The sequence below is a fragment of the Aspergillus costaricaensis genome (assembly GCF_003184835.1).
Source record: "Aspergillus costaricaensis CBS 115574 unplaced genomic scaffold BO79scaffold_37, whole genome shotgun sequence".
Taxonomy (NCBI): domain Eukaryota; kingdom Fungi; phylum Ascomycota; class Eurotiomycetes; order Eurotiales; family Aspergillaceae; genus Aspergillus; species Aspergillus costaricensis.
In genome coordinates, this window is record NW_020291837.1 from 79,514 (window position 1) to 93,209 (window position 13,696).

Sequence of the window (13,696 nt, forward strand, 5' to 3'; positions counted from 1 at the left end):
GAGACTGGTACCAGCGAAGGTGATGAAAAAGCCTGATGAGTAGTCTGCAAATCCGCACGGTCTCGAGGCACGGCATCTCCTGCAGATGAAGAGAAGCCATCAGGCTCGTCCTTGAACTTTGTTCGTATGTTCCTTTCCATCTTGCACACAATGCTTAACGCCAAGTTACTGGTATGAGTTTGATGGATGAAGGAAGGAAGCAACGTGAAAAAATAAGATAGAACTTCCGGTAGAATGACTGCCTAGGAAGCACCCTATTATATACTGTACAAAACTGGAACCACAACAAAGTGGCGCAGGAGGTTTGTTGCGCTATCGCATTACCAGCATTATGCGGAGTACTCCGACAAGATTAACAGGACATGAGATAGGGGTGTTGAAATATACCCTGATCTTTGTGACAACCGGGATCAACAGGCTGCTAATTTTACAGTACCGCGACAGGCCCCGCAGCCTATATTTTACCATTGTGCGCTATGAAGTGAGGCTTGAGGCCAGGTCATCTGAATGCTGATACGTTAGGCAAGCTCCTAGCACTAGGGCTATCTGCAAAATTGGTACGGTAATGAAGATGAAAGTTCTAACGACGACTCTCTTTCCCATCCCCCTGCTTTTTTTTCAGATGTCTTCATTTGGTTTCCGACAAACTTTGATTGGGACTAATGCTAAATATGGCATATCTAGACTCTGTCGCAAAAGGGCTGTAGAGTGGCTGTATACTATATAATATGAGAACCCATGCAACCTGAGGGAGTCATGTTTATCTACCTATATACGCCCCAATCACTCCTCAGGATCACGATGTTTACCACTTCTGCACACCGATCCCAGGTGCTACCGGTCACACACGATGCAAGTAGCAGCAATATGCCCTTCTGAAAGATGCTTGGCTCGCCCAAGCGCAACATGCCTTGGCGTATGGAAATTTGCAGCAGTACTAGACGGATTTAGGCTTTTCATTACACTTTCTTTCTTTGTCAACAGCAGCCTCGGTCCAGGACCATCGCCCTTTGTTCTTCACAAAAGTATGGTTCTAAATCTCTTCATCGTGATATGTATAAAGTTGCTTCCGCCCCATGAAAATTTAAATACGGATTGTACCTTCGCTAGTTTCTGGTGTATTGCGAATCCCGGGACATTCAATGGAGGACAATGGAGGGTGGTGGAATGTCTCTTAATTTAGAATTGGGTTAGAGGTTCGGATTATCTTAACACTCTTTCATCGCCCTCACGACGAACCACACTTTTCTTTGGTCAAGCGTCGGGAGATAGTGGAATACCTTCTCTTGTCCTATGACCCAACGTTCTTGACTCCTCGATAAACAATGGGCCTCACCGCTTTACCCATGGTAGACGACTTTGAAATACAGGCGATACCCGATAATGGCGTAGATTCTAACAAAGGAGTATAATAGCTGCGCCAGTTGAATTAATGTCGAGATTGGCAATCTCCAACCCTGAAGCGCAGCTCAAATGGACATGTGCACTACCAAAATGATAGCGATTGTTCGGTGGGTAGTGGGAAACCTTAGATAACCTTTCAGCTTCTAAGCCATGAATTTAAGCTTTTCTTGTCCTTCATAGCCACATCAACTGCAGCGGCCGTTACCTTGACATGAACAATGACGACATCTTCATTCACATGCAGCCATGAAGGAAATAACAACACATCACTAAGCATATAAAGCCAGAACATGCAGACGCATATGTGCAATCTAGACAGGAAAGTCGGACATCGCAAGCCATCTGGGTGAATCAATCATCACGTGCTGGCCTCTTGACCTACTACATTGATCGGTTGCACTCACCAATCACCATGGCCAATCTCAACGAACTCCCCACTGAAACCCTGCTAGAAATAATAAGCTACATAGATTACAACCGCGATTTGACAGCGCTTTCACAGACTAGTCGTCGGCTTTACAATCTTACCAGCATATCGATCGACCAGACCATCCGAAATATCTTTGATAACAGCCACATCTACTCCCACGAAAGCGGTGCGTTGCGAAATGCAACATTAAAAGGCAATACGGATTGTGTACGCAGGCTTTTACGAGCCGGGGTCTCCCCATCCTTCCAGCCTAAGATATGTTGTCAGGGTGAACCCATACAGGTTGCGGCGAGATGGGGAAATGCGGACCTAGTTCGTATGTTCATAGAGCTCGGTGTCGATCCGAACGCGAGAAAAGCCCGGAATGACTTTTGTTACGAAAACACTCCTCTTCTGTCCGCAATATCGGACGGCCATGAAGAAGTTGTCCGAGTACTGATCGAGCACGGAACGGAGTTGGAATACACCGCGGAACATAAAAGCTTTCTGCAGCCTCTATCTGAGGCCACAAGGAGGGGTCACTATGGAATAGTGAAACTGCTACTGGAACATGGTTGCAATCCCCGAACACCGAACTTCTTATCGTACCGGGACAGGTCGGCATTCAATATCGCTGGTGGTAAGAACTTGCCTATTTTACGTATGTTTGTGGGGGCCGACATACCACAGGACTACTTTTCTGCTCCCGAGAACCATTCTCGCGATATGGTAATCGAGGCCCTGCAGAGAAATGATATGCCACTGGTCAAGTTTCTTTTGGACCACGGTGCTGAGTTCAATATGGCGTATCGTTTCTCGAAATATTGCACGGACCGTCCTTCTGACATGTATTTAAGTAGTGACGTTCTGTACCACGTCGGCCGCTTGTCAGTCACGTCCTCTGAAGAAGCAGGTTACTTGCTTCGACAGATAGATGTTGATAACATAATAACTGAAAGAAATATCTGTGCGATTATGCGCCTCGCTACTGGTGCGGCACGCGGTGGCAATATATGTCTCCTAAAGCGGTTGCTAGACCTTGATTGGATACAAACACACCCAGGTATTACGCCAGAAATTTGGAAAGATATTGTGACCTCGTGTATGGCAGAGGGGGTCATGGGAGACCATCTCGATGTTATCAGACTTTCACTTGACCGTGGTGCAGATCCCAACGACTCAGTATTTTGGAGGCGGACTGAAGGATGCGGATCACCTCTCCATAATGCAATTGGAAGAGGACACACGAGAGTTGTGGAGCTACTGCTCGATAGAGGAGCCAACCCGTTCCCAAAGGGTCACAAGACTGCCTTCGAAAAAGCAACCGCTCTATATGCGGGAGAATTGACGCCGCAGGCACGGTATGATATCATTCAGCTTCTCGTGAACAGAAACCTGGTTGAAGCGGACCAACTTCGGGTGGTAAAGGCCTTCCCTGAGCCCATCGAATGGGAACGACACACTATCAAAAGAGCTGTCTGCTGGGGGGCAAAGGTATTCCACCTGATTCGGCAGCATTTTGAAGTCAAACTTGATCCGGGAAACGCCAACCATAAGTTGGCATTTGAGGAAGCTGTAGAGCAAGGTGACACTACAATTATAAAGGAATTTCTTGAAGCAGGATTCAATCCCAACGTTCCTCGCAGGCTTCTGGTCAAGGCAATAAGCAAGTATTGGGGTGGAGACCCTAGACATGAAGTTGTTGACCTCCTGCTGATGTACGGATTGGATATCAATTTACGATATCCGGAAACATATATACCCTATATCTCCAGTGGCATATATGGCCTCATGTATTGCTCAGCGAAGGATGTTAGGTTTCTGTTGCATAAAGGCGCCGATCCGTTTGGTGTCGACCGGTCTGGTGAACACCTATTCGTGAAGGTAGCAACGGAAGGCAAGCTTGACATAGTGAAAGGCGTGCTGGGGCACTTTTATGAGGAAGGGGTTCCCTTTGCTCGGGTCAAATCTATGGTTGAGAAGGCTGCGAGGGCCGCAGGCAGCACTGCGGAGGCTGCGATGGCTTCAGCGTATGAAGTCAATCTTGCAGATAGTTTCCGTGGATATGATGCGTTTCGGGAGGCCAGGGACATTGCCAAAGTGGAGGAGTATATCTGGCGCTGGTACTGGCGCAATATGTACCCTTGTCCGGAGATCTAACCACATCCTTTTATCCTCGTCAAGCTTTGATATTTCGCCGCAAATGTGCTGAGAAGTCCAGATTCCTTCGCCCTAACGGTCTCAATTCTCGCATGACTGACGCCGATGCTACCTATGAACATCAAGTTCTGTCTTTAACACTAGAATCGACCTCCACCACAATCGGTTCGCCATCCTCCGTTCCACTTTCTATTTCGGGACCACTATATAGTACCTCTTTTGCTTTCTGCTCTCTGGATCTTGCGTTAGAAAATATAATGGGAAACTGGGTATACTTAATCTACCTTCTATATATCAATGTTGCTGCAATGAACCCCGCCCACAATAAAAAGAAAAAAGCGAATGCGGCGGGCCACCCCTTTCGCCACCGCGGAGCACCGTCCGGACCAGCAGTAGGAAAAAGAAGCAATGGAACCCATATTTGAAAGGAATAGCCGAAAGTCATCATCGAGCCCTGCCAATAGTTAGTGTTCTGTTCTGTCTGCTATCCAGATAGTCTATTGAGGTACCATGATGAGCGCCCGTTCTTCAGAATCATCCTTTACAATTGTATTAACAGTCGAATATAGAATAGGACTTGTGCACCCGGCCGCGCCAAAGAGGTACCATGCGACAAACCTATGATCCTGTCAGCAGGACAATATACGCATGTGAGATGTACACTTACTTCAAGGCCTTTGGTATGTTCCAAATAATCATACACAGCGAAGAGAATAAACAGCATGTGGACGCAATAGTGTAAATAAGCCATGATGGATAAATTGCAGCAAGCGTGGTCCCTAACCACGAAGCAACGATATTGATCGCGTAGGTCACTGTCGGCAGCTTGTTGACCTGTGGCACTGAGTAGCCTTCTGCCTCTAGCCAGAGGTTCATATAAGAGGTAGGATAAGAAGATATAATCATGCACCTAAGACACAACAGATTAGCTTTTGCCCAAGTTGAAAGTCAAGCCTGTCTTACGCATAACAGAGGATGAAGACCCAGATATGCCAGCGCTTAAGTGTACGTTTGAAGACATCAAGTGTCATCCTTCCCGGACGACGGATGTTTGCTCTTCGCGCCCGGTCCTTGGCCAAGGCGATATCATCTTCTGACAGGAAGAAGGGTCGTGGAGAATCCGGAATCCCCGGGAACACTAGAAAGCCAATAATGGCGACGGGAATAGTGAAAATTCCGTCTATAATAAACAGCCACTTCCATCCAGGCATGCCGCCCACTCCGGATAGGTTGGTGTAGGCTGCGGATTGCAGGTATCCGCTTACCATAGTTCCAAGCGCGTTGCAAATAAACCACGTTCCAGCTCGTTTGAAAAGTTCGGGGCCAGAGTACCATGAGCCTCCAGTATCAGTTAGCCCATTAGAATGATAGCTGAAGTGCTGACGACCTTACCGAGAATAAAGTGTGTTCCAGCAAAGACAGGCGCCTCAAACATGCCAACTAGAAATCGAAGTGCATATAGCTGGCTGACATTTGTGACTCGACTTTGTGCAAAGGTGCATACACCCCAGAGAATTTCAAGGGAAGGGAGCAGCCATCTCGCCCTTATCCTCTTAGTTATGTATTTCTCCCGAATCATGGACAGTAACATACAGCGTCGGTCGCGACATCAACAGCAGACCAGGAACTTGGAATACAACGTAGGCAGTGTAATAGCAGACGTTGAAATAGTTAAGTTGGTTGCCATTTAGACTGAAGTCTTCCTTTAGGCCACTGACATACGCGTTGCTGATGTTGGTCTGGTCTGGAATATATTAGCATCGGTGGAGGTTGCAGTCTCCCGACAGGCATACCCAAGTACTTCACGAAAACTAATTACAGTCAATAGATACTCTGTATTTATCCACGGGGGCAGCTTACAGCATAGACATGCGAATACCAGGATGGATAAATCCAGCTTGAAGAGCAACCTAGATGATCAGTACCCTATGGCCAAACCAAGAGGGACAACGTACTTTCGCTCATTTGTCGGGTAATTAGATGGGTACCAATTGAACACCTCTTTGAAAAGACCCCAAACACCTATTTTCTGTCTCTTTAAGTCGCTGCCGGACATATTGCCGAGCCCTTGTCTCCTTGTATCGGACAATTCTCCGGTGAAAACTTCCTCTGACAGGGGCATGTTCCATGATTCGGCAAGATCTTTATCTGATCATTGAATACCCCTCTTCATGATAGAATTATAGAGTGGGGCTGTGTTGACATATTTGCCATTATGCCATTCATTGTCGTGATGGGAAAGCACCACAATCTGATAGGGTTATTCGGACCTGTTAGCTGCAGAATGCAACATCCGGGTGCGGGATGGCGTGCCACAATCCTAGCAGAAATGCCCTTATCTATCTTTGACAGGATTCAGACACGGTACACCGTGCGTTCTGAATTGGATGTGCGACGCTAGATAAGAATTGCGTGCTTTGCTGATTATTTTCGTCACATATGCCGTGCGGGGTTAAAGTATACGCTGCATTGGGATTTGGACATAACTACTCGGACCTTCGCAGCTCGATAGGGTCCGTATAATACTCTCGTGAACGCTGTTGCAACAACTTTCATCACTATGCCCGCAAGACTTATCGACAGATACGACCACGTCCCAGTGACTAAGGAAGACCGTAAGTGATTCCTCCGGCTTGCTATGTGTTCAAATAATTAACGAACCAGTCGACTGGGCCGAACTCATCACGCTCGACCTGAGCCAATATGATCAGCCAGGCGGCAAGGAATCGCTTGTTGATCAGCTAGACCACGCTGTTCGTCATGTTGGTAAGTAGTTTGCATCACATTTTTACCCTGGCCTAACTTCGCTTCAAGGCTTCTTTTACGTCAAGAACTTCAACATCAGCCAAGAGGAAATCGACCGCCAGTTCGCTCTGGGTCGCGAGTTCTACGCTCTTCCACTTGAAGAGAAGCTCAAGTACCACAGCAGCGCCGATCTGGATAGAGGAGAATACAACGGCTACCGGCCAGCTGGGCACCGAATGTAGGTCGTCGATATCTGTAACCATGCTATCATGCTCATACATCCAGTCTTGGCAACGGAATCAAGGACAACGTCCAAGTCTACAACATCCCCAAATTCGATGGGTATCATCAGCGCCAGCAACCAGCAATCCTGGCTGACAATATTGACGAAATCGAGCAATTCAGCCGGGTAAGCATTCTCTACCGTCTCTCCACAAACAACTCACACTAAAGAATAAAACAGAAATGCCACACAGAAGTAGTCGAGAAGCTTCTCCGCCTCTTCGCCATTCTGCTCGAACTACCCGAGGAAGACCAACTCGTCCGAGACCACCAGTACGATGTAAAGGGCGAGGACCACCTCCGCTACATGCACTACGCCGCACGTGGTGCCGAACTCAACAAGAAGGTCGGAGGTCTATACTCTCCCGGTCATACCGATTTGGGCACGGTGACTCTGCTCTTCCGACAACCCGTCGCCGCGTTGCAGATCCTCAACTCGGAAGGACAGTGGAAATGGGTCCGCCCGCAGGATGGAACCATTACTATCAATACCTGTGATGCGTTGACTGCGCTTACGGGCGGGTTGATCAAATCGAGCATTCATCGGGTTCATGTTCCTCCTGCTGATCAGGCGCATGTGGATCGGTTGGGTGTTTTGTACTTTGCCAGGTAAGACTGCCCCTTTTCCTTTCAGTGTTAATTAGAATGCTAACTATATTGACTAGGCCGAACAACCATGTCGTCTTGGATCCGATCAAGAACAGTCCCCTGCTTAACCGGCTCGGGCTCACTAAGAACGTGTTTACGGAGTTGGGACAGCATTTGACTACTGAGCAGTGGGTCAAGGCGCGGCAGACTCAGCAGCAGAGACGCACGCGGGAGGCGAAGGTCTCCGAGGATGGGAAGTACAGTTACGGAGACAAGGATCTGCAGATCCTCCCAGGGTTGGATGCCAAAGTGTATAACTGAGAGATAAGAGAGCATAACTATATCATACACAAGCTTCGACCGTTAGTCACAAAGAAACATATTTATGGTGCCACGGCCTCTAGTAATACCGATGCCACTAGAGGCAGGATTCTTCATCATCTCGGTATGGTTGTTGGCATCAATAGCACAGCTACGGAAGGATAGATCGATTAAACTTGTCTCCGCGTCACGGGTAACTTATCCAATGTCTTGGAGGCCTTTGAATCATCCAGGAGGTGTATCCCATAGGCGTTTGATACTTGATACGGCATATTCCAAAAATCGTGTATGAAAGTACTATCATTCTTATCATATCATGACCGGCGGTATGGGCCACTTTCTTATAATTTACGCCATTGATCAAGTTGTTCGAACTGTATAGGCTTGAGGACGCTTAATCATTATTCTTTACCTATTACCTTAATGTTCCCGTACAACTCTAGTAGGAGCCATTGGTCCACCGTTGATCCCGCCACGACTGACCATGACTTCCATTGATTGTAGGTGCAGATAGCACATTATCTAATGTAGACAGAGGGTCATAATATATTCTCATGTCTATATCGGTGCCAATAATTGAGAAGAGCATGGGCTGAACAGGCCTCCATGGTGTTAAAGAGGAGGGTCATGATCAGCTTAGAGTCGTCCACCACTCGCCTCTCGCAATATAGTTTTCCATTCAATATCGTGTAAGTCGTCAGCATGAATGGATACTTTGACATCGAGGGCCCTTCGAAGCTGCTCCTTTGTAGAAGCGTACAGCATACGGATCTATGATCATGTCAGTGGGAACACTTGAAGAAGTCGAAGATACAAGAGCACGATGACCTACGCGAGTAGGCGTCACATCTGGCATCCAGCTAATAAAAACAGTTGTCGCTCTGATGAAGATTAGCATATCAAAGACACATTGCTTTGCCTGGTTCTGGGGACTTCAATTACCTCCTGCCGTCTTCGTTCAAGTCATATTCCACGTCATATATGGCGTACCGAGGTGCGGCTTTCCCGTCATTATCATGCGCAGACGTAAGTCTTTGTAGGAATGCTTCGTAGTTCTTTTCTGGGGAGCATTCTTCCACCATAATAGACTGTTCGTCGTCGGATATCTTATAAATAACGAAGGCAGGTTTACCTGCTCCCCTCTTGTATAAAAGCTCTTTATAAGCATTGATGCACTCAGCAGTTATGCTGACACTATTGAGAGTATAATCAATGTTATGATCGAGGTCAAATTTTAGAGACAGGAAAATCGGCAGCATACCCGGACGGAAGCTAAAGTTCAAGTAATGGATGAGTCAGTCGCCGATTGTCCTGTGCCAGCGATGAGTGAATATAACTGACCGACATGTTAGTTCTCTATATTCAGGAGACAATTATTGAAGATGGAATTGTATATGGAATGACGATGGATTACTAGGATCACTTGTTTGTGTCTCATGGTGTAATCATGAGGGTATTCTACCTATTTCAGTCATATATATTCACTTGTCGGGCCTTCGGACGTGCGGTCCAAAATGTCCGAAATAAAAATCACCCAGATTGATCAAAGCCACTCTGCCCAGCATCTGTGGGGGTTTAAATTGGAGAAACTAAAATAAGCCACCATAGGATGTAACGCATAGCAAGATCAAAATTCGGGTTGTGCTAAGATTGGTACCCTTCAGGATGCCAAGAGTGGCAACAATCCGCTACCTCGGAGCTGCGGACCCGCGGGCCCGCGGATCCGAAGGGTCAGAACCTGCAACTCTCTTCGTGCAACACGAAGTACTTGTCAACATCTCAATCACTGCAGAATCTACCATGTCGTCACATAGCGCTCAAGAAACCATACAGGAGAGACGGCATCGGCTCTCGTTAGTTCCACGGGCCGTAAGCCCCCCAGTTCCGTCTCTTCGCTCGCACTCTAACATGACGTAGTGCGAGGGGTGTAAAGTACGCAAAGTATGTGCCATACTGTTTGAGCCATAGTAAGATGATGGGAGCTAAGATCATATTCCTGAAGATTCGCTGCGACCGCAAAATACCGTGTTCAAACTGCCAAGCATCCAAGATAACATGTCGACATCCGAACGACAGGTCAAGGAATCAGCTCCAGGCAGATAGAATAGCGCATCTGTAAGTATATAATGTGGTTGGTCATTAAATTCAGACTGAACTTACATCCCCTAGGGAGGGTCTTGTAGACAGCCTCGAAAAGCGTTTTCGTGAAGTCGAGTCTAGACTCGCTGCATTGCAAAGTCCAGAACTCAGCTCGGGGGTCCAAAGTGTGTCCAATGAGAATATCATATCGGCAGATCCTGGCCGTGTGGAAGGCTGTCAAGCCTTCGAAGGAGATACTTCCTTCGCTAGTCAGTCACTTCATGCAAGTAATAGTGCTCATATTACGGCTCTCTCTGCTTCTACAGGCAACAACATCCCAGATATTGGGCACTCCATTGATCATATACGGAAAAGTCTCTACCATTCACAAGAGTTATCCAGGAAAGGATTTTACTTGAGCAAATCATCACAGCATGCGATACAAGTAGAACCTCTTCCAGCTACGTTGGTCACCAGCCTTTTGCGGAGAATGAGAGGTACGTCACATTCTTTCAATACGGGTCATAGTTCGCGGTTGCGAAGCTTCTTTGTCTGCAGACTTACGTGAATCCAGCCCGTCATCCTATCTTTCTGTCTTCGTATGCAATAAGTGACCTTCAAGTGGTTGAGGATCTCTGCCGAAGCGTCCTTTCTGGACCGAGCCGGGCATCTGTCGGCCAGGTGGCCAGCATGCATGGTGTCCTATTTTTTGTCCTCAAGGAGCTTATAGCAATGAATGATGAGCTCCGTCAGAGATTTGACCTTACCACCCACCTTGATCATTGTGAGAAGGTCTTCGCAGCGACACTAGAAACATATGACGTACTCGCTGTCCCCAGCTTCGAAAATATACTTGCTTTAACAATGGGTGTAAGTATACCCTTGCTGTCTACCCCTACTTGGACTGGCTCAGCACACACTGAATTAGCAGCATGAAGTAACAGTAACGCAGATGGTCAAAGCCCAGGGCGAAGCAAAGCCCGCATTATACTGGACCTTAGTTTCTGCCGCTTCAATGCATTGTCAATCACTTGGATATCACCGTGAGACGACCTATAGGAACATTCTATCTGGAAAGGCGGATAACATAAGAAGACTCTTCTGGACAATATACGTCTTCGATAAGAACATGGCTCTCTTGTTAGGCCGTGTCTCCAATATGCAGGGTGTTAAGATTGACGTACGGCATCCTGCGATATCAATAGATCCGAGTCGCCGAGCATGGGATGAATCTTTCATTATGGGAATCAGGATGGCGGAATTTCAGGACAGAGTATTCACTAATCTCTACAATCCTGCAACGTCAATTAAGGATCCATCTGAGCGGACACAACTTATTCAAGATCTTGCATCTGATATGGAACAATGGCATTCTCAACTTAAGAAGGTGAGATGGGACTATTAATGCCTTTTCAACCCCAGAGTGGCTACTAATATTATCCAGATCGATCCGGAAGGGGTCAACAACCTCCAAGTCTTCAACATGTCCAGAACAAACTGGGATATATCCTTCTACTCCACCCTGACGTTGCTTCTCCATGCATCCTCAACGACAGGAGAGGAACTACAAATAAGCTCTTGTTGCTTCAACGCCGCCCGTAATAGCTTGTTGGCCCATCTCAACTCATTTCCTCAATACCAAAGCTCAAAGCTTCTTTCAGACGGTGAATACTTCAATTGGTCCGTACTTCCCCCCTCACATGTTCTTCTATGTATTCCATTGACCGAGTACCACCAGGATTCTATTATTCTCATCCTTAACCCCTTTCCTTGTGGTATTCCTCCACGCCATTTCTGCAAAAGACACTCGGAGCATCGAACTCCTTACACAAGTAGTTCGCAGCTTCGAGACGTTCCGAAAAGTCTCCCAAGGCGCGGAACGTCTATATCAGATATGCGCTACTTTTACCAACATTGCCGAGAAACTTCTTCAATCACAGCAACTGTCAGTAGGGATAAACAATGAACAAGAGGACTCTCTTAGACTGCCAGATACACCTGGTGACCCATCGATGTTCATCGCGGAAGATTTGCAGAATGTGCTTGACATGGATAATGGGGATGGAGCCACCTCGTTGTATGCTACTGACCTTTTAAATGAGTTTCTAAGTGGTGAGCCGTTTTTGTGGAACAGGTTCGATTTTGAAGTCGGGAATGGTCCGTGACGAAAAGCGAGAAGTTCCGCTTCGGGGAGTCGAAATGGACCTAAAGCGCATGCAAATGAGACAGAACTGCTGGTATTTGTACATCGAGGTCACCAAATTTATCTAAATCAAGCATCGCAGCTCTTACCACTACCAACTAGCGTCTGCCACATACCATCTCCTTCTAAGGACTCCATATCATCACACCGCAGCATAGCTATCACTTCGAGAATTTCATCAGAGCCCGTCCTCCGACGGGGTAGAATAATAGCCACACCATCCGCCTCAATACAGGGCAACTTAACAAACTCCGGTTTCCCAAGCAAAGGCCCAAAATCCAAATTATATAGATCCAAATCTGCCCAACTTGTAATGGTAAAATCACGAGACCCGAACAAGTCCCAACCTGCATAAAAAGATCTATAGTCTCCCATGGAATCCACAAGCCGGTAGGTTTCAGCAATATGCCGCGAGTTGATTGTTGAGGATGACTGCGAATCTGAGATACAGTCGCATATCGTGGCCAGTGAGCGTATTGGATCCTCATCGGCCGTGGCGAGATTAGCAGATGGGAAGCTTGCCATGGCGTAGAGCACAACGTTTCCCAAGTACTGTTGATCCCCGGACACAGAGTTTAAATTCCCCGTGATACGCGATCGGCCGTTAATAGCTGTTACTAGGCGACTTGTTTGGTCTCTGAGAGTGGGGTTGCGTTGGGCTCGCACACGAGTAATTGATGTCCATATAAGCGCGCAGAGGATAACGTTGGTGGTCAATCGACGCTGTGTGTATTTATGGAGGAGCTCTTTGAGCACATCGATCCAGTGAATAGAGATCTTGAATGCTTTGGACGTGCATGGCGGAAATGTATCAGGTAGGACGGGTGGTTGTGTTGAGTGTTCCGGGTGCAGTCCGAGGAGACGTTCCGATGAAAGCGATGAAATTTCCTGCAGGTCAGGCGCAAGAGCTTTGGAAAGCCGCACGAGCCTATCGCCACTTCCTTGTGACAAGTAAGAGTGATCGTTTTGGCTTGGTTGGACAACATTCTTAGCCCATAGTCGAACGACTTCCGCGAACCCAGTTACATCGACAGCATTGTGATGCAAGCAGATGCATAATCCGGCCCCATGATCTGCGAAGCGGAAGAAGCTGGCAGCGAAAACGCGGCCCCCTGTCTTGGAAGGGATGTTACCGAACAGGCATGGGAGTGTTGGCCACACGTCAGGTGGGATGGCTTTCATGGGCATATCATGTGAAGAGAGATTGGCGTGTGAGGCCGTTATCTGGCCTTTATCCTCTAGGGTTGGTGTCTTGGCTGCATGGTATCGGATCTCAAGAGACGCTTTCTGGTTGGTTGGAGTAGTATGAGAGACATGTCCGGCGACCCAGGGTACTTGTTTAGAAAGTCTCTCGAGGCCGCGTTGGAGCTCCTGCGTGATTTGGGGGCTGGAATTCGCCGTTGGGAAAACGAGGAGAGCCCGAATGTAGGTCCTGGGCATAAGCAGGTCCAGCGGCGTCAAGTGCTCCACGTAAGCGTGATCAGCCATTATTGCCCTGAAGTATG

The 13,696-nt window shown here is 47.4% G+C and overlaps 6 protein-coding genes across 6 annotated transcripts; 3 read left to right on the forward strand and 3 right to left on the reverse strand.

Moving 5' to 3' along the window:
• Nucleotides 1–1,816: 1,816 nt before the first annotated feature.
• On the forward strand, nt 1,817–3,973 carry BO79DRAFT_258941 (ankyrin repeat domain-containing protein; the record flags this gene model as incomplete). The annotated part of the gene is made up of 1 exon (XM_025686339.1): nt 1,817–3,973. One exon carries the CDS (start codon nt 1,817–1,819, stop codon nt 3,971–3,973), a length of 2,157 nt encoding a protein of 718 aa, XP_025535580.1.
• A 280-nt stretch (nt 3,974–4,253) lies between these two features.
• Nucleotides 4,254–6,029, reverse strand: BO79DRAFT_157528 (putative pantothenate transporter; the record flags this gene model as incomplete). Its single annotated transcript, XM_025678870.1, has 8 exons — nt 4,254–4,427; nt 4,483–4,591; nt 4,641–4,883; nt 4,937–5,312; nt 5,366–5,517; nt 5,567–5,717; nt 5,834–5,883; nt 5,929–6,029. 8 exons carry the CDS (start codon nt 6,027–6,029, stop codon nt 4,254–4,256), a joined length of 1,356 nt encoding a protein of 451 aa, XP_025535581.1.
• Nucleotides 6,030–6,533: 504 nt separating this feature from the next.
• Nucleotides 6,534–7,909, forward strand: BO79DRAFT_157592 (oxidoreductase; the record flags this gene model as incomplete). Its single annotated transcript, XM_025678876.1, has 6 exons — nt 6,534–6,588; nt 6,638–6,739; nt 6,788–6,956; nt 7,004–7,127; nt 7,182–7,609; nt 7,666–7,909. The coding sequence occupies 6 exons, from the start codon at nt 6,534–6,536 to the stop codon at nt 7,907–7,909; spliced, it is 1,122 nt and encodes a 373-aa protein (XP_025535582.1).
• A 568-nt stretch (nt 7,910–8,477) lies between these two features.
• Nucleotides 8,478–9,208, reverse strand: BO79DRAFT_50960 (actin-binding ADF family protein). The gene is made up of 3 exons (XM_025689348.1): nt 8,852–9,208; nt 8,742–8,790; nt 8,478–8,680 (listed from the first exon to the last, which is right to left on the reverse strand). The coding sequence occupies exons 1-3, from the start codon at nt 9,166–9,168 to the stop codon at nt 8,546–8,548; spliced, it is 501 nt and encodes a 166-aa protein (XP_025535583.1). The 5' UTR covers nt 9,169–9,208; the 3' UTR covers nt 8,478–8,545.
• Nucleotides 9,209–9,574: 366 nt separating this feature from the next.
• Nucleotides 9,575–12,153, forward strand: BO79DRAFT_274434 (fungal specific transcription factor domain-containing protein; the record flags this gene model as incomplete). The annotated part of the gene is made up of 8 exons (XM_025687602.1): nt 9,575–9,762; nt 9,827–9,850; nt 9,986–10,024; nt 10,079–10,485; nt 10,563–10,858; nt 10,941–11,375; nt 11,433–11,668; nt 11,727–12,153. The coding sequence occupies 8 exons, from the start codon at nt 9,575–9,577 to the stop codon at nt 12,151–12,153; spliced, it is 2,052 nt and encodes a 683-aa protein (XP_025535584.1).
• A 107-nt stretch (nt 12,154–12,260) lies between these two features.
• BO79DRAFT_274438 (uncharacterized protein) lies at nt 12,261–13,679 on the reverse strand (the record flags this gene model as incomplete). The annotated part of the gene is made up of 1 exon (XM_025687603.1): nt 12,261–13,679. One exon carries the CDS (start codon nt 13,677–13,679, stop codon nt 12,261–12,263), a length of 1,419 nt encoding a protein of 472 aa, XP_025535585.1.
• Between the last annotated feature and the right edge of the window lie 17 nt (nt 13,680–13,696).

What these genes read in the sequence shown, in the direction of transcription:
- BO79DRAFT_50960 (XM_025689348.1), bottom strand. Translation starts at nt 9,168, where the DNA reads ATGCTGCCGATTTTCCTGTCTCTAAAATTTGACCTCGATCATAACATT. An exon ending in TTGAACGAAGACGGCAGGAG is followed by an intron (nt 8,791 to 8,851) that starts GTAATTGAAGTC and finishes AATCTTCATCAG; the next exon opens with AGCGACAACTGTTTTTATTA. An exon ending in CAGATGTGACGCCTACTCGC is followed by an intron (nt 8,681 to 8,741) that starts GTAGGTCATCGT and finishes ACATGATCATAG; the next exon opens with ATCCGTATGCTGTACGCTTC.